The 27,440-nt window shown below is 51.7% G+C and overlaps 1 protein-coding gene across 1 annotated transcript in view; it reads left to right on the top strand.

Moving 5' to 3' along the window:
• The window catches only part of LOC144931395 (potassium voltage-gated channel subfamily KQT member 4-like), a 264,371-nt gene extending 238,760 nt beyond the window's left edge, over window positions 1-25,611 (top strand). The window contains exons 10-16 of the mRNA XM_078855200.1: window positions 848-1,185; window positions 2,261-2,357; window positions 2,799-2,870; window positions 3,019-3,150; window positions 3,287-3,422; window positions 16,583-16,755; window positions 17,498-25,611. Coding sequence (XP_078711326.1) covers window positions 848-1,185; window positions 2,261-2,357; window positions 2,799-2,870; window positions 3,019-3,150; window positions 3,287-3,422; window positions 16,583-16,755; window positions 17,498-18,203 — 1,654 coding nt within the window. The 3' untranslated portion in view covers window positions 18,204-25,611. The remainder of the gene's footprint in view (window positions 1-847; window positions 1,186-2,260; window positions 2,358-2,798; window positions 2,871-3,018; window positions 3,151-3,286; window positions 3,423-16,582; window positions 16,756-17,497) is intronic.
• The last annotated feature ends 1,829 nt before the right edge of the window (window positions 25,612-27,440 follow it).

Here is a 27,440-nt window from a genome sequence, read left to right as displayed (position 1 = left end):
TTGCCCTGCCGACCTTCATAGGTGCTCTCTAACAGCACTTGCCCCAACAGTCTGTTATCTGTTAAGGCTATGCGGGGGATCTTTTGTCTTTACTGAGAGCTCTTGTCCCAACATTTTGTCTTTGTTGTTTTTTGTGTTTGTGATTATGTCCTGTGTATATATATTAGGGTTTAGTTTCCAATGTGGGGAAAATAGATTTGGGTTTGTTAGAGAAAATGTTAGATCATTCTAGATTTCCTCATGTTTCACACGACGCGATGATCTAACGGCGTATTCCTGCTCATGACAGTGACGTCACTCGATGTGGCATCACTTCCTGCGTTAGTGACGTCACTTCACGTGATGTCACGTATTTCGGATCAATCGGACGCGAAGCGGAAACATTTTTGGATCGTCTAAAATGTCTAATCTGGGAGACCTGCCTAGTAGTGCCACAGTGGCGAGTTGTTAACTACCTTCCCTGGTATACAGGAGGTCGTGGGTTTGATCTTGACCCTGACGCCTGTTTCTCTGGAGTTTCCGTGTCCCTCTCTCCCCATGGTCGCGTGGAATTTTCTGCGGGTCCTCCGGTTTTCCCCTCCACATTCAGAAATTAAATGCGTTTAGAGTATTTGGCTGCTATATATTTCCACGTGACAAGCCACTTCGCTGCCCTATCATTTGTGGCCAGGTCGCTTCTGATAAAGAGCTACACAGCTCAGTGGGCATTACCTGGTAAAATAAATAAATAGTTCGTATAGTACACACACGTGTACGAGTGTCTCTGTCATCGGGCGTGGTGTACAGCACGCGTGCAGCGGTATCGTCGTCACCAGAGCGCCCCACCGCGTGCCCGCGTCGTGTGCAGCCAGAAGCTGAGTCTGCGCGAGCGAGTTCGCCTCTCCAGTCCCCGCGGGGCCGCAGCCGCCACCACCGCCGGCGGCGGCGGCTACAGCATCGGCGGCAGCGTCGGCGCGGCGACGGGCGGGTGCATGGCGGCGGGGTCGGGGGGAGGGGCCCAGTGCCCCCCCCGTGGGGGCGCGGGGGGCCGGGCCCCCCTGGGCGCGGATCGGCGCTCCCCCAGCACGGACACGGCAGGGCCCGGCAGCCCAGCCAAGGTCACCAAGAGCTGGAGCTTCAACGACCGCACGCGCTTCCGGCCCTCGCTGCGGCTCCGCGCCGCACAGTCTCGCCAGTGCTCCGAGGGTAGGCAGTCAGCCAGCAGCGGAGAGAGACTGGCTCGGTGTGATAGTGGCGTGGTGGTGGTACATTGTCAAGCAGTGGAGAGAGACTGGCTCGGTGTGCTGGTGGTGGTGGTACATTGTCTAGCAGTGGAGAGAGACTGGCTCGGTGTGCTGGTGTTGGTGGTACATTGTCAAGCAGTGGAGAGAGACTGGCTCGGTGTGGTGGTGGTGGTACATTGTCTAGCAGTGGAGAGATACTGGCTCGGTGTGCTGGTGGTGGTGGTACATTGTCTAGCAGTGGAGAGAGACTGGCTCGGTGTGCTGGTGGTGGTACATTGTCTAGCAGTGGAGAGATACTGGCTCGGTGTGCTGGTGGTGGTGGTAGATTGTCTAGCAGTGGAGAGAGACTGGCTCGGTGTGCTGGTGGTGGTGGTACATTGTCTAGCAGTGGAGAGAGACTGGCTCGGTGTGCTGGTGGTTCATTGTCTAGCAGTGGAGAGAGACTGGTTCAGAGTGGTTGGTGGTACATTGTCCAGGAATCGTGAGAGGCTGGCAAGGTGTGGTGGTACTAGGCGTGCTACGACCCCGACGACTCGAGTTCAATTCCCACTCAAGGCCAACACCAGTGACGATTCTCTGAACTGGTCCTAGGCCTCGCCTAAGTCGACTCGGCCTCAAGTGAGTGCATGAGTGCGATGTGTAAATACCGCCACGTGGGAAACAAAAGCGGCCTGGCTTGGTGTTGCCCATCCACACCCTTGTGTGCCGTGCCAGCCTTTATAGGTGCTCGCTAACAGCACTTGTCCTAGAAATGTGTTAAGGCTGTGCAGGAGATGTTTGTACGTGCATATGCAGAGCAGGGATGGGAGCGATGGTGCAGTGGTTCCATTTCCACTCATCACCAACCACAGTGGCGAATATCTCAACCGATTCTGGACCTCCACCAGGTCGGCGCAGCCTTAAAAGAGTGGCTGGTGCGGCGCATAAACCACTGGTGAACCACAGCCTGCCCGGCATGGTGCTGGCCACTCACCCCCTCGCGCATTGCGGCGCCGACCTTCAAAGGTGTTTGCTCACGTCACTCGTTTGTCCCTTAGAGAGCACGGACGAGGTGTTTGACGACCGGAGGTGCCACTGTGAGATGGCGGTGGAGGAGCTCACGCCTGCACTGCGCATTGCCATCCGCGGTGTGCGGTACGTACCGCGCGCGTGCACACACGCAAAGACAAAGATCCCCCGTATAGCCTTGAAAGACTGTAGGGGCGAGTGCTGTTAGCGAGCACCTATGAAAGCCGGCACGGCACACGAGGGGCTGGGTGGTCAACATCACGCCCGGCCGCCTTTGTCTCTCTAGTATCGATGTTTACACCACAGCATACCAGGTACTCATTTGATGGAGGCTGAGTTGTCCTAGGCGAGGCCCAGGACCAGTTCAGAAAATCGTCACTGGTGTTGGCCCTGAGCGGGAATAGAACTCGGGACTCTGGGTATTAAAGTAGAGCAAATTGACCGCTACACTACCGCTACCCACAATAACACACGCACACAATACACACCCGACACACACGCGACGCACACACGCATAGACGGTAGACTCAAACGTGTGGCCGCCGCCGCTCGTCGCCATGCGTTCAGGATCATGAAGTTCCACGTGGCCAAGAGGAAGTTCAAGGAGACGCTGCGACCATACGACGTGAAGGACTCTGGGTATTAAAGTAGAGCAAATTGACCGCTACACTACCGCTACCCACAATAACACACGCACACAATACACACCCGACACACACGCGACGCACACACGCGTAGACGGTAGACTCAAACGTGTGGCCGCCGCCGCTCGTCGCCATGCGTTCAGGATCATGAAGTTCCACGTGGCCAAGAGGAAGTTCAAGGAGACGCTGCGACCATACGACGTGAAGGACGTCATCGAGCAGTACTCGGCGGGCCACCTGGACATGCTGAGCCGCATCAAGAGCCTGCAGGCCCGGTGAGCGCCAACCACACCGCGCGCCGGCCCCGGGCGGGCACCGGCACACGGGCACCGAGATCGCCCGGCGTCGGCTCCGGAGGCCGTGCTGATAAGGACGTCGCCATCTCCCTGTGCCCCCCGTTCCCGCGTCCAGGGTGGATCAGATCGTGGGCAAGGTCCAGCCGGCGTTGAGCACTGAGAGAATACGATCGCGGGAAAAGGTGTCCCAAGAGTCTGATATCCGGGAAGACCAGAGCATGATGGGTCGGGTCATCAAGGTGGAGAAGCAGGTAATGCACCTCGCGGGAAAATTCGCTGTGACTCTCCCCTCCAGCCCTGGCCCCAGGGAGCGGCCGTAGCCCCGGGGGAGCGGCCATCTCCCCGGGAAGCGACCGTGGCACTGGGAAGTGACCGTGGCACTGGGAAGTGACCCTGGCCCCAGAGGAGTGGCCGTGGTCCCAGAGGAGTGGCCGTGGCCCCGGGGGAGTGGCCGTGGCCACGGGGGAGCGGTCGTGGCCACGGGGAGTGGCCGTGGCCCCGGGGGAGTGGCCGTGGCCCCGGGGGAGTGGCCGTGGCCCTGGGAAGTGACCGTGGCCCTAGGAAGCGACCGAGGCCCCGGGGAGGGCGTGTGCGCGGTGCTGCCGCTCGTGAAGTCGCTCTGCCGGGCCAGGCCCCTGCATGGCCCACAGCAGCAGGAGGGTTCAGCACTCTAGGTTCTCTCTCTGTTCTCCTTACACCGGTCCGTGTTTTGCGTCCCCAAACTCAGCCACCTCGCATATTTACAATCGAGGTTACCGACAATCGCATCCAACTTTAACCGTGTAATGGTTGTTAAAAGTAATTTGTCCGAGCCAACCTTCGTTCCGAAAAATAAATTTTCTTCAATGTTGTTTTTGTTAATCTGGAATGCGGTTGCACCAATTTAACTTTGTTTCATTGCTCTACTTTTACTCTGTTTCATTTCTGTCGTCATCCTGCTGACCCACCCCACTCTTGCCCATCGAGTTCTCACCACCGGGTTCAACAAAATTGGTTGAAATTCGCTCAAAGGGCAACCCTCCTCCTTCCCCTCCTCCACGCGATGCATCAGTCTTGCAGCTGTAGCATTTGCACTCTGGGTTGCCCCGGATGCCGCCCCGCTTGTCGCACATTGACCAAATGACCCAATGATCTTGTCCTGCGTACAAAATCTTAAAGCAAAAATAAACTTTTTATTTTACCAGGTAAGGCCCCACTGAGCTACGTAGCTCTTTTCAGAAGCGACCGGGCTATCGTAAATGATCACGGAACAAAGTGGCTTATCGCGTGGACATTTTATATCAGCCAAATACTCTAACCGCATGTCGATGCAAAATGTGGAGGAAAAAACCATAGGACCTGGAGACAAATCTACGCGACCACGGTGAGAGAGACACGCAAATTCTAAATATACAACAGGTGTCAGGGTCGGGGTCAGACTCACGACCTCCTGCATACTAGGCGAGGCAGTTAACATCTCGCCACCGTCGCATAAGCGGGTGCCACGTTCGTAAATGTGTCGCTTGCGTTCGCCATCGGCGATATCTCCATCGTGCAGAGAGAGAAAGAAGCGTGTGGGGCTTGGGCAGGAGGCGCGTGCCGCCCATGGTGGATGATGTTCCGCTAGTGAACATTAATGGCAGAGTAGCTGCCAAGGAATGGAACGAACCCAAGAGGACCCTCTAGCGAGGAGACGGAGCGACGAGATCGGTTCCTGAGCAGGCGCTCGGTGGATCGTGGGATCGTGAGAGGTGGCGGCGGCCTGGTAAGGCCTCCATCCAGCAGTGAATTTATCTTGACTGATGATGAGGGTGCTGGTGACTCGCAATGTGCCGACCCTGTACGTATGTTGAACTTCTTTTGCACCGTACGTAATCAACCGTGCTCATCGGAGGCGCGCGGCAAGGACACCAAACTAAACACGAAAACAGTTCTAAAGAAATTAGTTTTCAAACTAAATTATTTAAAAGTGCACAGCTCCAGTGGCTTCCTAATATCACAAGGAAGAGCGTTCCAGACGACCCCAGAAGCACATCTGAAAGTGCGCGATGCGATGACCGATGGTTAGCCATAAGCCACTGCGAGGATGACAGGAGTTTGCATGAAGGTTCGAGCCACCGGCTGGAACCTTAGTGGTGAATTGGCGTTTTTTTTTTTACAAAATCGGATTTCAGCTGCAATTTGGGTGGTGGTGGCCACACCCACTTTTAATCCAGCACTGTGGAGGATGCAGCGAGGGTTGGTGAATCACACATATGTTGTGAAATTCCCTTCCCATGGGCTTCAAGGAGGACCCATAACCTGGCCGGCCAGGAAAAGGCAGTACTCAGTTCCGTGGGATACGGTGTTTCGAGTAATTTTCACGGCAATCTTAAAAATTTAGCAGCTTTTGGGCCGCGTGAAGCCGGCTCGCGTGACATTATTTAACGAACGTCGTCACGGGATCTTCAACGTCCACTGTGAAGCAGGTGGCGCGTGGCAATGTTGCTACACAGCACAGTATTAGCCAGGGCGCCGCCGGAATCGTACCGCGAGCCTCTTCGACGAGCAGCGAACGCGTTGCAACGCGTCAAGATCTGGGAAGCTAAGCAGCTTGCCAGATGAGACCGCACACGCACGGTCTCGTATGTGCATAAACACACGCACACACGCATGGTCTCATGTGTGCATAAACACACACGCATGGTCTCGTGTGTGCGTAAAAGCACGCACGCACGTTATCGTGTGTACATAAACACATACAACACAAACAAAGATAAAGACAAAGTTCCCCGGTATAGCCTTAAAAGACTGTTGGAGTCAGTGCTGTTTGCCATTCGCACCTATGAATGCCAGCACGGCACACGAGGGGGTGGGTGAGCAGCACCACGCCCGGCCGCCTTTGTCTCCCCAGTGGCGATGTTTACCACACGCCGCACCAGGCACTCATTTGAGGCTGAGTCGACCGAGGGGAGTCCCAAGTAACGGTTCAGATAATCGTCGCCGGTGTTGGCCGTGAGCGGGAATCTAACTCGGGCGGCCGAGTTCGTGGCACGGCACGTTAACCACTGCACCACCACTCCCACATACACACGCGCGCACACATGCGCGCACAAACACACGCGCACACGCGCATACACACGTGCGCACACACACACGCGCACACGCGCATACACACGCGCGCGCACACACACACGCGCATACATACGCGCGCCCACACACGCGCGCACAAACACACACGCGCATACACACGCGCGCACACACGCGCGCATAAACACACACGCGCGCATAAACACACGCGCGCATAAACACGCGCGCACACACGCGCGCGCACACACACGCGCACAGACGCGCATACATACGCGCGCGCACACACGCGCGCACAAACACACACGCGCATACATATGTAATAATTCTCCGGAGACGGATTCGGAATCGGTCCTCTTTATTTTCACTTGACGGTACACTTGCTCCCACACGCTCCGTTGCTGGCAGGCAACGTAGCGGCAGCGGACTCCCACCAGCTCCCACCGCGCACGTGGCACCCGGAGCCCCGTACGCGCGTGGCTCTCGCCCCCGTTCAGTTCCCAGACTCCTCCTCGATCCTTCCTCTCTCTCCCTCTTAATCCCTTCGTCACGTGGTCCTCCCAGCCAATCCTTCATGGACAATCTCGACCGTTCTCGATGGTTCCCTGTCAATCCCGAGACCACGCCTCTTACCCGGATCCCCATTGGCTGGGGCCCCAATTGGCTGGGCCAATCACTCCTGCTGACATGCCGTGATCACGCGGCCCCACACTCCCTATCTCAACCCTTATTGGCTACAAGCAGGACCGGCAAGCCAATCCCCCACGTGAACCCACGATAGCTGTTATTACACATACACACGCGCGCGTGCCACTGCACTGAATCTCTGCGTTTCCCATTTTGTGTTCTCGCGCCGAGCGCTCCCCGGGGCTTGCGCCTCTTCAGCTGCCGTCCTCAACGGTCGGCCACGCAAGCGGAGCGAGGGCGAGCGGGGGGGGGGGGCTTGTGGCACCTCACAATCAAGATATCTAGACTGGAGGAATCCGTTGAGCTAGGTAGCTCTTTTTGACACAGATGTCCAGTATGGGGTGGTGTCGCCCCCCTCCCCCCCCCCCGGCTGCCCCCCCCGTTGGCTTGGCACGGAGCGGCGCTCTCGCGGTCGCCGAGTTCTCGTTTTGAAGCGGATGCGAGGGGGCAGCGCTCCTCCATTCTGTGTCCGCGCTGAAGTGACCGCCGCGTATTGAGGGTTCGATTGTAACGTGCCATTTTATTGAGGCTGCTGCTGCTGGTCTGTGTTGTTGTTATCTTGGCGTGGTCTGGGACCGGTTTTGTTTGTTGTTTTGTTGCCTTGCCCCAAGCTTGCATTTAGTGTTGATACATCGGCCGGGATTTATGTAAATATGCAATTTGTATTCGTACACACTGCAGTTTATTTATTTACTCTTCGTGACTGGCTTACCTTTTCTCTATCTTGTACTCCGTTTTATCTATCGTTTGTTGTTGTGGTAACTTGCTGACCCAGCCACCCCTTACTTGACATCAACGAACAAGAGCTACAGAGCCCATCGGACTCATCCTCCAGTCTAAATACATATTCTGATTCTGGAATACAAATATTATTTTTGTCCATCAGACGATTCGCTTTCCAGACCACTGTTAGCAAGCCGCATTTGTTAAAGCAAGCAAACTCTCGAACCGCTTTTGGACTTGCTAGACCCATCACCTCCACCTGTCTATTTTAAATTTCCATGTCTATTTTAAACATTCCCTTCTATTTTCTGGGTGTTTATTTGCTTATTCTTTGATTCTTTCGGTAAAGTCACGTAGATATACAAATAATAATACAAATAAAATAAAAATAATTAAAAACAAAAATAAATTAATGTAGACTGTAGCCTGGTTCTTAATCGGAGTGAGTGTACTGGCAGTCTATAATGTAGACTGCAGACTGTTTTTTAAGCTTGGTGAGCGTATTGGCATTCTATAATGTAGACTGCAGAAATTATTATTAAACTGAGTGAGCGTACAGTCTATAATGTAGACTTATTCTTGGTTCTTAACGTAATAAAAAATAAAATACAAATAATAATTAAAAAATTAAGAAAAAAATAAAACCACGACGTTTCGATCACAACACAAGCGATCCTCTGCAGGCGCAAAGAGAAGACAATCATGGAAAAAATTGTGTCCCAGAAAAATTTGGTACCCCGGGGTACCACCATAAGGATCAATTCCAGCCGCTCGGATCGTGGGGTTGGCGGATCACAAAAAGAGGTGCACCCGTTGCGACAACCACAACTGCGCCGCCGCTCCCCGGCCGCGGAGCGCCTATTTTCCGATTTAGTATTTAACCAGGTAAGGCTGACCCCCAACTTAGCTGTGCAGCTCTTTTTTCAAAAGCGACCCTGGCCATCGCGAATGATAGCTCAGCCAAGTAGCTCATCGTCATCACGCGGACATTCATAGCGGCCAAATACTCTAATCGCGTGATGTTGATTCTAAATGTGGAAGGGAAGAACACTGAAAGGACCCGGAGAGACGTGCGAACTGCAAATATACAGCAGGCGTCAGGGTCAGAATCGAACCCACGACCTCCTGTATACCAGGCGACGTAGTTATCATCTCTCCACCACGGCGCACGTGGAGTCCGCGGCGGTGTGCTCTGAGCCCCGCTCCGATGCACGCTCACTCTTGCCGTGCCTTCCACTCTCAGAATTGCCTTCAATTTGCCCTCTATTCTCCCCCGCCTAGGCCCATGGTTTGTTTATTTGTGATTCCCAGTGCCTTGAGTAGAAAGCTGCCTTATGAATGTCACGTATCATGATGATCATCGTTACCGCGCACGGATCGTCAAGAAAACAGCTGCCTGCTGAGTCGCGCATACTGTACACAAACACAGTGTTGTACCTCTGTATCTCTGTGTATATGCATCTCTATGTGTGCATCGCACAGCTACGACCAGGCCTACCTCAACCCCTATCACTACCCCTATCAATCTATGTATGTATGTTGAAATTATTTCAGACCCTCCGTATGCAACCGTGCTTATCACGACCCCTATCTGTTTAGTTTGTTGTCCTTCCCCTGCACCTTCCGATTAGCACGATTGGCTATGTACGATGCGAAAGAGATTCAATGTACACTATCCCATATACCAATCACTATCCCATCACTCCCAAACCCCTATCAATACCCCAACCCCTATCACCCCCCCAACCCCTATCACCACTACCACTACCCAACCCCGATCACTACCCCGACTGCTACCTCAATCCCTATCACTACCCCAACCCCTCCTTCATCACTCACACCTGTTCTACTGTCACCATAACTACACCACCACTTTTAACAAATCTGCTCTTTATCTCAACCACTAATCATCTCATGCACAATTATATAATTGCCGTGAAGGGCAATGGAGTAATGCGCATCGTGTAAATCTAGGGACGGTAAGATAGTGACGCAGCAAAGAGTTTTACGTGCGATGTTATTTCGGTGCAGCGCCATCGATGTGTGCGCGACGGCGTCTCGGTCCGGACAGTTGAAGCCGCTGTAAATCTGCTGCTGCCCCTTCGTCCATGGGAATGTTTGTACGTATTTCCGACCTTCTTTCACGCCATGCGTAGCCACCTTGGCTCAAGGCGCTCTACAACGTAGTTTAAAAACGGTGACACGAACGTGGAGTTATTTAGATGACAAGGAGCCGAGGAATGTGTGACGGTTACAGAGGGCGTGTGCGGGTCGGGATGAAGTGGAGAGGCGAGCGGAAGGGGAAGTGAATGGGCAATGGAGATGAGGTAGTGAGGCTTTAATGTATGTATGTTGAACTTCTTTCGCACCGTACATAGCAAACCGTACTCATCGGAGGTGCAGGGGAAGGACAACAAACTAAACACAAAAAGCAGTTAAATTTCGATTTAAAGCTTTCCTGACTGCATGGATTCATCTTCTTGGTTCTTTCTGTTCTTCACCTGAGGACGGCTGCTTGCGTTGTGGCCGAAACGTCGTGAGAATTGTATTTTATAATGTTTTCTTTTATTATTTTATTATTTCCCTTCTACGTGACTTTACCGAAAGAACCAAGAAGACAAAATGCAGTTCTCAAAAAATGTGTTTTAAGTCTAGATTATTTTAAAGTGCATCGATCCAGTGGCTTCCTAATATCGGGAGGAAGATAGTTCCAGACGGCTGCAGATGCGCGTCTGAAAGCGTGTGATGCGGTGACCGACTTTGTTCGATGGCCAACCAAAAGCTGCTGCTGCGAGGATGAGCAGAGTTTGCGTGATGATAGTTTACGCTCCTTGACGAGATCAGCGATGTATTGTGGTTCATTTGTGGCAAGAACTTGTGTGTGTGTGTGTGTGATGATCGCCACCTCATGGCATATTCCTTCAGCAACCGGAAGCTAATGCTGCTCAGCGAGCACTGGACAGAAACGTGCATCTGCATGGAAATACGTTGAACTTCTTTCACACCATATGTAGCTGTTCTGCCTCACGGCAGGTGTGGGGGTGTGTACACAGGAATTTCCTGTTTGGATGTTGAGTTTGGTCACGTGACCAGGAATTTACGATTTGACATGCTCTAAGCCAGGGGTCCTCAAACTACGGCCCGCGGGCCACATGCGGCCCGCCGAGGACATTTATCCGGCCCGCCAGGTGTTTTTGCCGCCGCTGCCTGTCTGTTACTTTTTTTCTTCATGAGAAGGGCGGTCATTGGTGGAAGAGGGAGAGGGGGCGGCCGCCGCCGATTGGCTGGCCGGCTGAAGCGCTGGATCATGGGAATTGTAGTCCGGCCGCAATCAAGCTTCAGGCGGTGGGAGGAACCGAACAGCGCAGCCGGACTACTACTCCACCTCCCAGGACTCAGAGGAAGCCAGGGCATGTGGGAGGGGCCGGCTGCGCTGTGAACAAAACTGCAGGTGTAATTATTTTTTAATGGCACCCGCACCAGTGTGAGCCTGGGGTAAAAGCGGAGTTCCCCCAATCAGACTGCATTGATGGGCAGTGCAGTCTGTATGTCTCTGTGTGGGCAAAGTTATTGCTGGTATATTGTTTTTGTAGCGCTGTATATATATATTGGTATTTTACTAATAGCAATTTTGACTCCCTAGAAAACAATGATGTCAAGAAAGAGAAAAATTGACTCGGAGTGTAGGATATTCAAAGAACAGTGGACTTATGATTACTTTTTCATGCAGTACAAGGAAAGAGCTGTGTGTCTGATATGCCAGAATATAGTGTCTGTGTTCAAAGAATACAATTTACATCCACACTATGAAACTCAACATTAAGATAAATATGATTGTTTGGTCGGAGAAGTGAGAAAAGATAAAATATTAAAACTGAAAAATACATTAACAACTCAGCAAAATACTTTTGTGAAGCAGAAGCAGCTAAATATTTCATCACTGCGAGCAAGTTTTCAAGTTGCCAAGCTAATAGCATACACTGGCAGACCATTCGTGGAGGGAGAATTTGTTAAAGAATGCCTTCTTTCTGTTGCCAAAGAGATGTGTCCAGAGAAGGCCGATTTATTTAGTACAGTGAGTCTTTCAGGACCTACAATTACACGGAGAATTGAAGAAATGGGAGACAATTTGCATCAGCATTTGCAAAACTCCGCAAAAAAATTTTCCTATTTTTCCTTGGCACTCGACGAAATCAATGATGTTCGGGATTCTGCACAACTTCTAATTTTTATTCGTGGGACGAATGACTATTTCAAAGTCACAGAAGAGCTTGCTGCACTGCAAAGCATCAAAGGAACAACTACAGGAGAGGATATCTATGAAAAGATTTGCCAAACTGTGAATGGTTTGGAGCTGAACTGGGCTAAACTAGCCAGTGTGACAACTGATGGTGCTCCTAGCATGGTGGGGTCTAAGAAAGGAGTAATTGCTCGCATTAACCAAGAGATGGACAAACATAACCATTCTCATCCAATAGCCATACACTGCCTCATCCACCAACAAGCGCTGTGTAGTAATTCACTGAAGTAGGACTCTGTTATGAAAATTATGGTATCTTGTGTTAACTTCATTAGAGCTACGTAGAAGGGAAGTAGTCCTGCATAATGCACGGGCATATGTAGTACTAATCACATTCCTGCATTTCCCATAAATATGCTAAATTCCTCTTGATATGCAAATTATTTTTTCAAGGCGCCCTTTCCCCCCCCTTCCAACCCAGCTTATATATATGCTCCAAGCTCGTGTGCTGTTTCATTCAGACGCTGTCGTCTCGACAGACCTGGTTTTCACCTGAGGACGGCTGCTTGCGTTGTGGCCGAAACGTCGTGAGAATTATTTTATTATGTTTTATTTTTATTATTTTATTACTTCCCTTCTACGTGACTTTACCGAAAGAACCAAGAAGATGAAACCCTGCAGTCATGAAAGCTTTAAATCGAAATTCATTAGAGCTCATGGACTAAACCACAGACAATTTCAGGAATTTCTGTCTGAGCTAAATGTTGACTGAAGATGTTCTGTACCACACAGAAGTCCGTTGGCTGAGTCGAGGGAGAGTTTTGAAATGTTTCTATGACTTACTTCCACAGATTACAGCTTTTCTGCTTTCAAAAAACAAAGAAGTACCAGAGCTCAATGATGCAGACAGGAAATGGCACCTTGCCTTTCTGACAGATGTAACAGAGCTACTCAACTGTTTCAATGTGCAACTTCAAGGAAAGGGGAAGCTCATCTGTGATATGCAATCACATGTCAAAGCATTTGAAGTAAAATTAGGCCTCCTCATCAAACAAGTGAAGGAGGAAAACTTCTGCCATCTCCCCACAACTCAAAATCTCTTAGCGGAAAAACCATTGGTTGCATTCCCAAACAAAACATGTGTGGATTCACTGTAAAAATTGCGAAAGGAGTTCCAATTTAGATTTAAAGAGCTTCATCTCCATGAACAGGACATACAGCTTTTCTGTAACCCATTTTCTATTGACATTGAAAATGTGGATACAATTTACCATATGGAACTGGCTGAACTGCAGAATTGTAACTCTCTGAAAGACGCATTCAAGTCAAGCAGCCTTCATAATTTCTATGCATCTCTCCCCTCTGAGACATATCCTCATCTCAGGAACCATGCACTCAAAATGGCAACCATCTTTGGCAGCACTTATGTCTGTGAACAGACTTTTTCCAGAATGAAACATTTGAAATCTCCAACCAGATCTAGACTAACGGATGCACACTTGCATCACTTGTTACGACTAGCAGTGACAAATATGGAACCGGACATTGACCATCTCATTAGCCAAAAGCAGGCTCATAGTTCCCATTGAAATACTGGCAAGTTTGTTGATTTAACTTTACTTGTTTTTCATTTTAAATATTGTATTTGTTCCCGTTTTGTTTTTTCACTTCAAAATAAGATATATGCAGTGTGCATAGGAATTTTTTCATAGTTCTTTTTAACTATAGTCCGGCCCTCCAACAGTCTGAGGGACAGTGAACTGGCCCCCTGTTTAAAAAGTTTGAGGACCCCTGCTCTAAGCCATGCAGCAGGTGAGCAGGGTATTAGCCCATACACAGAGGACAAAATGGTGGCACAAATAGCGTCCCAGTGAAGACGTGCAACTGTTCATTGTGGGACTTTAAGAAGCATTGTCTGTAAGTTCGTTTCTATTCTTATAATAGTGAGAATGCTGTTATAATGTTGGAATGGCCGGTATAATGCTGTAAAGGCCTTTATAATGATGTTAAATTGTTATGATAAATATGAGGCCTAGTTAACAACGAAGCCTGCCACTTGCCTTATTGTGAATGTTACTTGTAATTGAATAAGTCGAGTCAGACTTGGACCCATGTAACCTTATTGCGATCTTGAGAGCAAAGATGACGAAATATCTCATCCATAGTTCAGTGTTATGTGTAGTCAGTGGCGGCTCCTGCAAAATCTCTCAGCGGGGGCAAATGTCTGGATGATTTATAAGGATAAGGTCCACCCATGCAAAGGATAAATTAACAGCTTAAGCATGTAAAGGCAACTTCACTTCTTTAATATTAATGAAAAATAAAGTGACTCTTACAATACATCTTGTTTGTTTCTATACTCACTATTAATACAATCCACTCAAGTTTCTTTTATTAAAGATTCCACTAGGTGGCGACAAATAATATTGTTGGATGCAACGTGCTTACGTATGATGACGTAAGCACGTTAGTGCGAGCCCTCCCGGAAGCCATAGAGAATGCATTGCAGCGCCCCCCGTTAGAAAAAAAACATCTTTGAATGTAAGTCTATGGGACCACACGGGGCGATTCTCAGCCGGAGTGAAATCGCCAAAAAAGAGGCGGTACTCCACAGAACGTGACATGACGCTGATTGGACTATATCCAGAGGCACAGTGACGGCTAGCGTGACTCTGTGGTTGAATGACATTGGTGGTGCGTCGCCCAATTGCCCTAATGAAGAAACCGCCCCTGTGTCTAGTGCTGTACATTTAGGCTGCAGTATGGTGATTACACGATGTGCCCTTATTTAACAGTAGCTTATTCTCTTGTATAGCAATTCAGTACTAATGTAGGTGATCCAGGATCTATTTCATGTTATCTAAGACAATGTTATGATGCTGTAGTGTTCATTGTATTGATATTTCCAAGTATTAACAGATGCTGTATTTGTGCTGTGTTTTTCCATCAGTTTTACCTCGTTATCTACTCGGATAGTGGTGCAAAGCAGCGCACAGCGAGGCCGAGACAGTAGCTAACCATGCTAATCAGAGGCGCGGCAGTGGTCAGATCTTGCAGTACCTGTCATGTGCCCAAGAGTTTTGTACATGCCGCAGCTCGCTAAAGTAAATGAGGAGGAGCCGTAAGGGCATTGTGCAAACATGGGTTTGAGGTAGAGGCCGACCAAAATTCGGTTTCGGTTTTGGTTTCGGCGCTGAAAGTTGGCAAATGGCTTCTTTCGGCATACTTTCGGTTTCAGCCGAAAGTAAATTTTTAACTTTCGGTTTACTTTCGATTCTGGTTTCGGTTTCAGTCGAAACTGATATTGACTTTCGGTCGTCATTCGTCAACCGAAGATCTATTTTTAGAATATAACGCGAGTGCTACGTCTATCACTCTGCCTATCGGCCGGTCAGTCGGCGCTAGCCAATCCTATGCGATAGGCTGAAAACACACACACACACGTCAGCAGCAGCAGCAGCTTGGGAGCGAGGTTACAGCCGCAACCATGGTCTGCAAATGTATATACGACCGGTCAACAGACGGCAGCCTGTCTGGCTGAATGCGGAAAAACTTTTGTTTCTTAACTACAACATTCGTTTGTTTGGATATAATTACACTAAAACCTTGGATTGTGAGCATAATTCGTTCCGGAAACGTGTTCGTAATCCAAAGCACTCATATATCAAAGCGAATTTCCCCATAAGAATTAATGGAAACTCAGATGATTCATTCCACAACCCAAAAATACTGTATTCATATAAAAATGATTAATACAAAATACCTTTTTATATTTTTATTATTTAAATTTAATATAAAGTAATAACATTTATTAATTGAATTTAATCGTGGCTGGTGTGAGGGAGACGAGAGAGAGGAGAGGAGGGTTATTGTGTAGGACGACTTTCACTTGCAGTACAGTTACTAAAGAACAGTCACGACACTTGGACACAAAATAAAAAAATGCTTTACGCACACACTCGTGGTCACAACACTATAGTAAACAGTATACTGTACGCTCGCACGGATGTTGGCTATATGAGTGAGGCACGTTTACTGAGACCGAGGATGGGAGACGATTACCACAATTCCGCAGCGAGAGAGAGAGAAGAACCATTGGCTCAGTTGTGATCACGTGACGCTCGGCAGACAAAGCGTATACTGTACGTACTACAGTACTCGTATTACAAGACATCGCTCGTTTATCAAATTAATATTCCTTCAAAAATTTTGCTCGTCTTGCAAAACACTCGCAGACCAAGTTACTCGCAATCCAAGGTTTTACTGTACTAAGTAAGTAACACCTGAAGATTTTATATTTAGCGACTCTTAATGCAGGCTCTGAATGATTAGTTGTAGATAATTTTTCATTAAAGTAGCATTGCATCATGACATATTTCATAAATCTTGTGTTCCGTAACTTCGGTTATATACCTTTCTGTTTCGGTCTCGGTCGAAAGTGCAGTTAAACTTTTGGTTTCGGTTTCAGCCAAAAGTGTAGTTAAACTTTCGGTTTCGGCTTCGGTTTCGGCTGAAAGTAAATTTTTTACTTTCAGTCTGGTTTCGGTTTCGGCCAAAACCAGAAATTCAGTTTCGGTCGGCCTCTAGTTGGAGGCATCGCAGCAGGAGCAGCGGCAGCAGTAAGCAGCAGGTGGCCCACGTCGCTGGGCCCTGCCCATGCGGCGGAGGCACCGGCGTTGCCGGCGTCGCTCATCCTTCTTTGCCGGCCCCGCGCAGGTGCAGTCCATCGAGAAGAAGCTCGACTTCCTCATCGACTTCTACCGCCAGTCGCTGGGCCAGGGGGGCGGCTGCTCGGCCGCCACGCCGGACTCGCACGGCAGCCCCGTGGACGGCGCGTCGCTGGCCTCGGCACCGCCATCAACGCCGCGCGGCCGCCTCAGTGTCTCCAGGTGCGTGCCTCGACAGCATCGTCGTGAGGAGCCATGAATCGCGAGCCAAGCTGTCGACAGTGACGGGGCAGGGCAGGAGGAGGAAGCGATGGTGAAATGCGTCGGGATTTCATGGCGCGGGAGCCGACTCGTCGCCGTTCACAATCGTCGTCATCGTTATGAGTCGTGATCGGTGCACTGCTGGATGAGGGCCTCCCCAAGCTGCCGCCACCACCTCTCATGACCGCCCGTACTCAATTTGCGTCCATCATCTCCTCATCGGCTATTCTCATTACGCGTCCTGCCCATTCCACAAAACTCCCAGCCCTGTCCTTATTTATTAACCCTTTCCCATTCCGTTGATGTACGTCTACGTGAATCGATTCCGAACGGAAGTAAAAGACGTGCGGGAGGGCATGTGGCACTGTTTGCCGCCCGCTGTCATAGAGTATAGCGGTCGTGTCGCTACGGTTCTCTGCGGTATGTACAATGTCTTTAAAATCAACGGTGCTCCTACGCCTCTCTAAATAAAACGAACACCGAGCCGCTCACGCGTTCAGAGATTGATTGAGCGGCAAACGAGACGCCAACCCTACAACTTGCAGACGTCTATGACACGTAAAAGGGTTAATTGTATTTTGCCCATCTCATCTCCCTGCGCGTGCGTCCACAACGCCTTCCTCTCACCTCCCCCGTGGCCCCCCACCCCTTCGCGGTCGCCTCACAATCCTGAGCGTGCTCAATGGCTGCGGTGATGCCCCAGGTCGCTGGCGACGCCGTGCTCCACGTCGGACGGCCTGCTCTCGCCGCTGCACGCTGATACCGACGCGGAGTCCTCGCCGCCCCGCACGGGCGACACGGGCGGGACGGGCGGCTCAGGCCACTCGGCAGGCACCTGCAACGTGGCTGTCGAGGCCGCTGGTCACCGCGATGGCGGCGCCACCAGAGCCGCCGCGGCTGCGGCCGCCTCGGCCTTCCTCTTCCCCTCCGCCCTGGCGTATGCACCCCTCGATGGCGTCCAGTACCCTCGGCGGTCCATTGCCTCCTCTCCAGACGACCTGGACTCGCCGTTCGGGCCTCAGCCTCATCATCAACTTCACCAGCAGCAGCACCAGCAGAAGTCTCGGACGTCCGAGCGGCCCCACGGCGTGGCTGGGACGAGCGCCGCCGTAGCCGCTATGGCCCCTGGCGTGGCCCCCGGCGTGGCCCCGCCACAGCCGTCAGCGCTGGAGGAGGGAATGGCGCCGTGCACGTGGGAGCTGCCATGGCGAGCTCCGTGCACCCGCCCGGCCCTCGCCCGCAACTCCTCCTCCTCCTCTTCGCTGTCGTGCGGCCGCGAGGAGCAGGGCTCGCTCGACACGGTGGACGAGACGGACGAGGGGCGGCACCCCTCCCCAAAACCGCCCTCCCTGCCGCTCCCGCCACCGGGGGGGTTGGTGGCGGGGGTGCTGGAGGAGGCGGAGGTGTAGGGCGGATGAATAAGAGGAGACGGAAGAGAGGCGGTGGTGACGAAGGGTAGGGGTGGTTGCGGGGTGGTTATGTTGGAGGAAGCGGAGGCGATGGGGATCGTGGAGGTGATGAATCACGAACCGTGGATGCACGGTGTGGTGGGTGGAGACTGCTGCTGCTGCTCCCAGGGCCCGCGTGGGGTGGAGGAGCCGTTGGCTTCGTTCCCCATGGCCCCAAGCTCTCAGGTGCTCACGAGAGACGGTGGCGTCGCCACGCGGCACGATGCTCGTGTTTGCTTTGTGTTTCCGTTCGTTTATCCGACGTGTGCGTCTCCCACCTACAATGAGCGCCGAGTGGAACCTATTTAACTTGCCAGCCCCCGAGCCAGTAGTGTAAATTCCACATTTCTCTAACGGGGGCCGGTCTATCCACAGGACAACCACCATTGACTTTCTACAAAGCGTTACCCGTTTTCCCAGACGTCGAGGGATGATTGGCCGAGTTGACTTGTGTCCGGAAACTTGTGGGTGGATCCCTGTGACCGTGGTCCGGATGAGCTCGCTGCCTACCCCACGGCGCGCCGGGGCCTCTGGGAAACGCGTTATGTGTTGTTGTCGTCGTTTGGCTTTCCCGAGCCGTGGTGCCACTAGTTCTCGCCCGAGCGTTGCCTCCATTTGAGTACTGACGCCAACCCCGCCAGGAAGCCATTCAAGAAGCCTTCCCTGCCGTCGAGAGGAAGTGAGTGAGGTGGTGGCCGGGTCGCTCGAAAGTCAGAGCGCTGAGCCGGCACCGCTCAGAGCCTGGGTTCCAATCCAAGTCTCAGCCACTGCCGTGGTTGCACCGGGGGGGGGGGAGGTTCTCGGTGCAGCGAGTCGTTGGCCTCGGCCCGGGTTCGCGAGCTGCTCAGCAGTTTGCAGCGATGCGTTTCATCGCGCACACAACGCCGACCGCGGTCGTCACGAGCATGAGAGTGCGCGCAGCGTCGCTTCCTCGTCCAAGCGACAGTCTCGCTCATGGACAAAGCGGTTGCTGGCGATGATTTGAGTCGCGATTTTTTACGGACGCCGCGATTTTGGTGGCACAGCAAACCGATCGGAGTTGGCTCAGGTATCTGTAGAACCAACGGGCGCGACGTTTAGTCGCTATCCTCGTGACTCGCCGGTGTCGAGTGCGTGGCAGCGTGCACACCGTGAGCCCATCGCAAGCGCAGCGGGAGGTCCCCGCGTGCCTAACTGCCCACTGGTTTGTTAACCACTTCATTTCTTTTTTACAGAGCTTGACAATGGAAAGATGAGAATCATCATGCCTCCAATACTTTTACTGCCATCGATTTACTTGGATTTTCTGGGAGGCAGATATACAAGTCACATCAGCTGCCATGCCGTGCCAAATCTATAGCCTTCGGCATTTTTGATTGAAGAGCCGATCGACTTTCTGACATAAGAACTTGACTGATGGTGATTAAATTCCACCCTCAACATGCATTTATATCACACCCGTAACATGACGAGCATCTTCATGATGCAGGTGTTTTAGTCTAGGGGACCCCCCCCCCCAATGACAGCTGTCCCTGTGCGGCACGAGCCATAACCGTCACATGCCAATTCGCCAATGGACACCGGGGGGGGTCCTCGGCGGGGCCGTGGGAAGTGCCCTAAAACTATGAACTACCAAACTACTTTTTATTCGACCAAGTAAGGCCCCACCAGAGTGACGTAGCTTTTTTTATCAAAAGCGACCTGGCTGTCAAACGATAGCGTAGCGAAGTGGCTCGTCGCCCTGTGGTAATTAATAGCGTGGAGCTGTTGCGGCTGGAGTTCTTTCTTGCTAAACACCACGCGCTGCACCCTGAGACACTTTGCCAATTCCTGGCTGTCACCTGATGAAGCTGGTTGTAATTGCCCGAATTGTAGATGCTGTGGGTTTCACTCTCCAACGCACCGGTGTACTGAACTAGTAACGAATTGGCGTGTTTTGTTTACGTGGTGGCGGGTTTAACGAAACATTTATATTTACGTGATCTAACCCAAAAAAAACCTTTAATGGATAACATTGGGCGCGAAAGCCTACCACATGTGCAACCCTTAATTACACTGACGGTTGACGGTGGTGCTTGGGGTGAGAATGGTTGGGAGCCTCGTTGGTCACAGACCATTTTCCGAGATGTTGAGAAATCTGCGATCGTAAGCGAAGTGATGAACGGTTCGTAATGACACGTGGGGACAACTGCGCATGCTCCCGGGGCCACCGCGGCTCAGTGGCCCCCACCGACTCGCGTGCTTGTCGGAAGCATCTTGAGAGGTGGAAGACGTTACAAAAAGTCACTTTTGATGTGGCGTCACGGTGGCTAGGAGATGTTAACTACCTCGCCTGGTATACAGAAGCTCGTGGGTTCGATCCCGACCCTAACGCCAGCTGTATATTTGGAGTTTACATGTCCCTCTCCCCGTGATCGCGTGGCTTTTTCTCCAGGTCCCCTGGTTTTTCCCTCCACATTTAGAATAAAAATCACACGTTTAGAGTATTTGGCTCCTATGAATGTCCACGTGATAAGCCACTTCGTTGCGCCATCATTTGTGATAGCCAGGTCGTTTCTAAAAAAGAGCTACATGATTCAGTGGGCCTTTACCTGGTAAAATTTTAATCGTTTTTGGTTTATGTCCGACGTTTCGCTCCACGTGCTGGGGCTACCACAAGTTGCTGCATCGTTCCGTCGGAGAACTTGAATGTGTTTCAGAAGAACCTCCCCAAGTACATGAAGCGAAGCGAATCGACGTGCGTAGGCAAGAAAGCCGTATTACCTACGCGCCGTGTCTATGCGGCCCCACGTAGAAAGATAGCCTGTGAATGACCACCAACCAGTGAACGTGGGTGACAAATAACTACTGTGAGACTGCTGCATGAACCCAAAGTCATGGCTACTTTGTCATGGCTACTTTGCATTTTTTCTGCAATGCCTACTCACTTTCCTTTTTATTTGCCTGCTTGGATTTTGCTCAGCGTGGAGGCAAGAGGGAAGGTTGGTTGGAGGCCGTCGTCCTGAGAGCCCCTTGGGAAACACTCCTACTGCATTCTCCGGAGTGTGAGACGCTCTGGAGAGTGAGACGCAGTCCCCGAACTTTTGCGTTGAAATACAGGGGAGCGAAAGTGATACTTTCACTACAGAGAATACGGTAATGGTTGAGATGTGCACTTATATTTGATTTGTTACACGGATGACGATCCCGTTTCGCCAGCTGCCCAGCTTTTTTTTACACGAAAAAAGATCCGTGGTGCTGTGTGAGCACAGATAACAACAACAATAGCAACAACAAACCGTCAACATTGCAGAGAACGAGTACAGGGTCCTTGAGGCGGATTACTCTACTCAAGATGCTCCACTCAATATACTCTACTCAAGATACTTTACCCAAGATGCACTACTCAAGATGCTGTACTCAAGATGCTCTACTCAATATACTCTACTCAATATACTCTACTCAAGATGCTCTACTCAAGATGCACTACTCAAGATGCTCTACACAAGATGCTCTACTCAAGATGCTCTACTCAATATACTCTACTCAAGATGCTCTACTCAAGATGCACTACTCAAGATGTTCTACACAAGATGCTCTACACAAGATGCTCTACACAAGATGCTCTACTCAAGATGCACTACTCATGATGCTCTACACAAGATGCTCTACTCAAGATGCTCTACTCAAGAGGCTATACTCAAGATACTCTACTCAGGACCGAGCGATGTTTTGTCTGCGCGACAACGAAACAAACAGTGAATCGATGTCCGTGTGAGTCAACACCGCTCCTACAACAAAAACAGCAACAGCGTGCGTGTGGGCCCGTGTGCATGTCAGTGCGTGCGCGTGTCTGTGTGTGTGTGTGTTTAGGGGAGTGGTAGTGTAGTGGTTAGCGCGCTGCGCTATGATCCCAGCGACCCGGGTTCGATTCCCGCTCATGGCCAACACCAGTGACGATTATTTGAACCGGTCCTGGGCCTCCCCGAGGTCGACACAGCCTCAAATGAGTACCCGGTGCGATGTGTAAACATCGCCACTGGGGAGACAAAGGCGGTCGGGCGTGGCGCTTGCCACCCACCCCCTCGTGTATCATTCCGGTCCTCATAGGTGCTTGCTAACAGTACTTGTCCCTACAGTCTATTAGGCTATACGGGGGATATTTGTCTTTGTTTAGGCTGGCCTGCATACAATCTATCCTGGATTTAACCAGGCTGGATTGTGTGAGGAGCTCAGAAATCCTTGAAAGATCTGGACAAAGTCCCATCGGTGAGTTTCTGGCAGGCAAGGCTGCGTTACCTGGGGCATGTAGCCCGCATGCCCAGCCACCGCATACCTAAACAGATTATGTTTGGCCAGATAGCGGAGGCTAAACAGGCACGACACGGGCTAGAGAAGAGATGAAGTGATGTGGTACAAGAGGATGTGAAGCTGCGTGGACTTGCCAATGACTGGTACCAGCGGTGTCAAGATCGGCCTCTGTGGAGGAGGCTCGTGAAGGATGCTACTGGGCAGTTGGAGGCAGTAGTCCTCCAGCAACAACGGAGGGCAGAGGAGCGACGCTCACAACAACGAGCGGAGCGCCGGGCGGATAAAATACGGCAAGTTGGTAAAGTCGTGGGGTACAGCTGGTGTGATCTACCAGTCAACCTGCTGGGTTCGTCCCGAGACCTTCCTGTCAGCGAACCTTCGACAATTCACGTGGCCTCAAAGTGCACCTGGCCTGGCACAGGCGCCATGGTGACCTCACCGTTACGTAGTGGCGAGTGGCGGGTGTTGGTATTGGTACGCGAGTTGCAGTGCTGTGACGGCCGGTGCGACGCTCTGCGCCACAAGCCCAGCGAGCCGCCTCGGGAGGGCAGGCGGGCGGGGGGGGGGTCCCAATTCCTGGCCACGGTTTGCAAACGCTGCGAGCCTCCCGTTGGTCCGGTCAGCCTTAAGCGTGCGTGCGGTGAAGCGTTCTCTCTCTCGAGCAGGCGCCCGTGTCGGGAAGACAAAACGCGGGGCGCATTTGCCGCTCGCTCACTCGCGCCGCTCCGGTGCTCTGGTGGTCTTTAACAGTGCCCCCAATCACCAAGAGTCGCGGCAGGCCAACGGAAGGAACCTGCGTGTGTGTGTGTGCGTGCGCATGCATGTTTGGAGCGACGCTCACAACAACGAGCGGAGCGCCGGGTGGATAAAGCACAGCAAATTGGCACTGTAGGGGGCACAGGTGGTGCATCGGCCAGTCATCTCAGTCGACCCGTGGCACCTGGGTCTGCCCCGTGACCTGCCAGCGGGCGTTCAACACTTCACGTGGCCTCAAGGTGCACATGGCCTGGCAAAGCGCCGTGGTGACGTCACCGACACTTAGTGGCGAATGGCGGTTGTTGTTGTATGTGCGTGTGTGTGCGCGTCTCGTGCGAGCGGCGTGATTTGCGTGATCTTGAACCCGCTGGCTGTACCCTGTTCATGCCAACCGTGCATGATGTGACGCATGTTCGCTAAATTTAGGCTTCGTTTCCTTAGAAAACGATGAGTTTTCATGGTGGGTGGGTGGGAGGGAGGGAGGGCAGGGGATGTCTGCCGAATTATATTTTTTTTTAAATAAGTTGCGAACCGTATTGTGAGAGCAGGAAGGCATCATTATCGCCACTTAAATGGGACGTACGGGAAATCTAATTTGAGATGTGGAGTGAAGCCTGTGGTTTGTCGACGGGTGATGCGAAATGTGATGGAATTCGCATGACTTTGGTTTCTCAGTTCCAGAGGTGGGACAAAGTCATTGTTATGCAAGTCCAAGTCGAGTCGCAAGTCATCAAATTCATGACTCGAGTCTGACTCGAGTCCAAGTCACATGACTCGAGTCCACATCTCATAGGTGGGACAAAGTCATTGTTATGCAAGTCCAAGTCGAGTCGCAAGTCATCAAATTCATGACTCGAGTCTGACTCGAGTCCAAGTCACATGACTCGAGTCCACACCTCTGCTCAGTTCTCATGCTCATCATCATCACCATTACTACGTGTCGACTTTGTTATTCTTGATTTGAGGAAGGTTATTATCATTCAAATTACATATTTTTTGTAATCCATATTTGTCTAAGCAATTATTTCACGTGCACATGCCCACAATGCAATGCTTTGTTATCCTGCGTCAAAGTGTCTCGAACGATGCACCACCTGGTGTCCCCCTGCGCCAGTGGTGCCAATTCCACATTCACATGGACAGGACCTCGGAAGGATACGTTTTAACAACGTGCCAAAGTGTGCTCACAAAGCAGCAGGAAGGCACGACTCCCATCGTGCCCTGCGTGCATTAGCACGTGGTCGCCCTCATTGTGTGTGCAAAGTTCACAGCCTTGTCCGAACCACCGGCTCAGGAGCTGAATGTTTGTGGCAGGACTGGTTCTTTATAACCACCAACTTCCTGCTGTGTGTGGGGAGTGGTGGCGTAGCGGTTAGCGAATCCGGCGACCCTAGTTCGATTCCCGCCCACGGCCACGCTCACCAGTGATGATTATCTGAACCGGTTCTGGGCCTCCCCTAGGTACACTGAGCCTCAAATGAGTACCTGGTGTGGTGCGTAAACATCGCCACTTGGAGAGACAAAGACGTCCGGGCGTGGTGTTGGCCACCCACCCTCTCGTGTGCCATGCCGGCCTTCATTGGTGCTCGCTAACAGCACTTGCCCCAACAGTCTGCTCAGGCTACACGGGAGATAGTTGTCTATTTATAACCATAAACTTCCCGCTGTGTGTGAGCAGCACGCCTTTTGTGCGTTGTTAAATCTGTGCGAGTGTGTGTGCGTTTCCAGCCGGCACTCATTCTCTTGTTGTGATGCTGGTGATGATGAACTCCTCTCTCCGCAGGCTAACCCGTCATCTTTGACCTCGCGCACCGTGGTGCTCGCGTAATTTAGCCGACCAGAGTGATTGGCTAACCGCAGCAAAGAAAACACTCCACTGGGAACCCGGCGGTGGTTTTTTTTTGCTTTCTCAGTCCGGTGGTATTGGCACAACTGAGGCCACAGGTCAGAGGAGCCCGGTTCAATCCCCCAACCCACGACGGCGGAGAGATCAACAAGGCGGCGGAGCGACTCCGGTGCCACGCGCCCACTGGAGCGGTGTGCGTCATGAGAGTGGGTTTCGGTTGTGTCAGGGTTTGTCGGTGGGGTGCAATGTGGATATGTCCCACCCTCCGTTTGTCCGGCCCCTCGTGGATGCGAGCGTGAGTGTAAGATCCCAGCAGGAAGCAGAGGAAGAGTAATGTTCAGTAATCCGTGCACCTAAGGGTGGTCTCGGTTACAGAACATTGACCCAATCGGTTAATGTGCAGCTTAAGATTACAAAATTGTCTAGCCGTTTGGAAATCATATCATGAAGTTCGACCGCGAAGTGTTGGGATATTTTCAATAAAAGTTTAAGAGAAACAAAGAAGGAATCCAATCCGTCAAGTTTGTCCATGGCTCTCTCGCTGCTCTTTGAGAGATGGGGGGCATGAATACACTCCACCCCCACCCTCCACTGACCCCACCCACCCCTACTAACCCCGCCCACCCCCATTGACCCCGCCTACTGATTCCGCTCACCCCCCCACTGACCATGCCCCACTTAGTGGTTTGGCTCCACTGAATGGTGGAGCCTAACCACTAAGTGGTGGGGCCTATTTCACTGAATGGTGGACCCTAACCACTAAGTAGTTGGGCGTAATCACTGAGTGGTGGGGCCTAGTCACTGAGTGGTGGAGCCTAGTCACTGAGTGGTGGAGCCTAACCACTAAGTGGTGGGGCCGAATCACTGAATGGTGGGGCCTCATCACTAATAGGTGGGAAGAGGCGGGGCCTAAATAGAAAGGGCCCGGGGCATGAAGAGGAAGAGGCGGGCCTAATCATGAAGGGCGCTGCCTAATTGTCAGGGGTTGTAATGAAAGGAAGGGACGGGGCCTAATCCGGAAAGGACGGGGTCTAAATAGTAGGGGTGGGCCTGAAGTAGAAGAGGCGGGGCCTAGTCGCGAAGGGGCGGGTCATAAAGAATAATGGGTGGGGCATGATGAGGAACGAACGTGGCCTACAGAGGTTGTAGATCTTGAGGTAATGGAGGTGTAGAGTCAGATAGGTGCAGCAGCTCATCTGTTGTGCCGCAGATGTAGCCACAGGCCGACCGGCCATCCAATAGAGGGTCTCGAACAGTCTCGCACACACCAAGATCCCTCGGACGCACGCGTGTGGGTCGGCGCAACGTCCGACATTTCGCTCCACGTGTTGGGACTGCCTTCGGTCGCTCTGTCGTTCCTTCGGAAGCAGGAATGTGTTCCTGAAGAAGCTCCCTCCATACGTGAAGCAAAACGTCGGACATCGCGCCGAGCCACGTGCGGTAGAAAGCCGAGCGCAAATCAGTGTCATGAGTCCTGCCGCTAGAAGCGCCCAGAATGTGCGTGTGTGCATATAACTTTTACGTTTTCGAGTTAAACAATCGCAGCCAAGCCCTGCGCTAACAAAGTGCCACCGAAGTGCCAATGGCTGTCGTCAAGGTAGCACCAACATCATAATTGCAACTCTCGCACGTGGCCTGTAATCCTTCCCGTAGACTTAGAGGTGCCATACACCCTGGCTCACCAGGAGAAGGCAGTAGAGCAAGCGGACTAATCGCCATCTGTTTCGATCTATATAGGGGTACAGCATTGCCTCCTCGATTGTCTCGACAACTCATTCATTGGTGCGGAAAATATCTTAATGTAAAAAATGCAATGTAGCAAAAAAAATGTTAGCGGCAGGACGCTCCTGAAAAAGATCCCTGCATCTTAGGGTAGCTCTCCTGGCTGGACAAGTAAAATCTCCAACTCTTATCATGATGCACCACTTGCGATAGACATGTAATAATAAAGTGCGCTACACTGACGCAACAGATAATTATTTCGGGCTCTTCTGATGATGCAACAGTGCCGTCATGAACAGTGACTCGGATCCACCCATGGCTCCACCAGCAATGTTGTGCAAAACATTTTTTTTTGTTTAACGGGCCTTTAACGCGTTGTCATGGAAGGTGGTCGAGGCCATCTGCTCGCGATGACGTCAAAATGTCCTGGCTTTGTCGGGACAGTCCCAGTGCTTCCAGACAGACCCTCCCGGTGACCCACCCATGCAAAGAGTGAAGATACCTGAATAGTGGGTGGGGCTACCTGGGTGGTGGGTGGGGCTACCTGAGTGGTGGGTGGAACTACCTGAGTAGTGGATGGGGCTACATGAGTAGTGGGCGGGGCT

Source organism: Lampetra fluviatilis, chromosome 4 (genome assembly GCF_964198595.1).
Source record: "Lampetra fluviatilis chromosome 4, kcLamFluv1.1, whole genome shotgun sequence".
Classification (NCBI taxonomy): Eukaryota; Metazoa; Chordata; class Hyperoartia; order Petromyzontiformes; family Petromyzontidae; genus Lampetra; species Lampetra fluviatilis.
The sequence above is the reverse complement of the archived record's forward strand: the minus strand, read 5'-3'. Positions and strand labels throughout refer to the sequence as shown.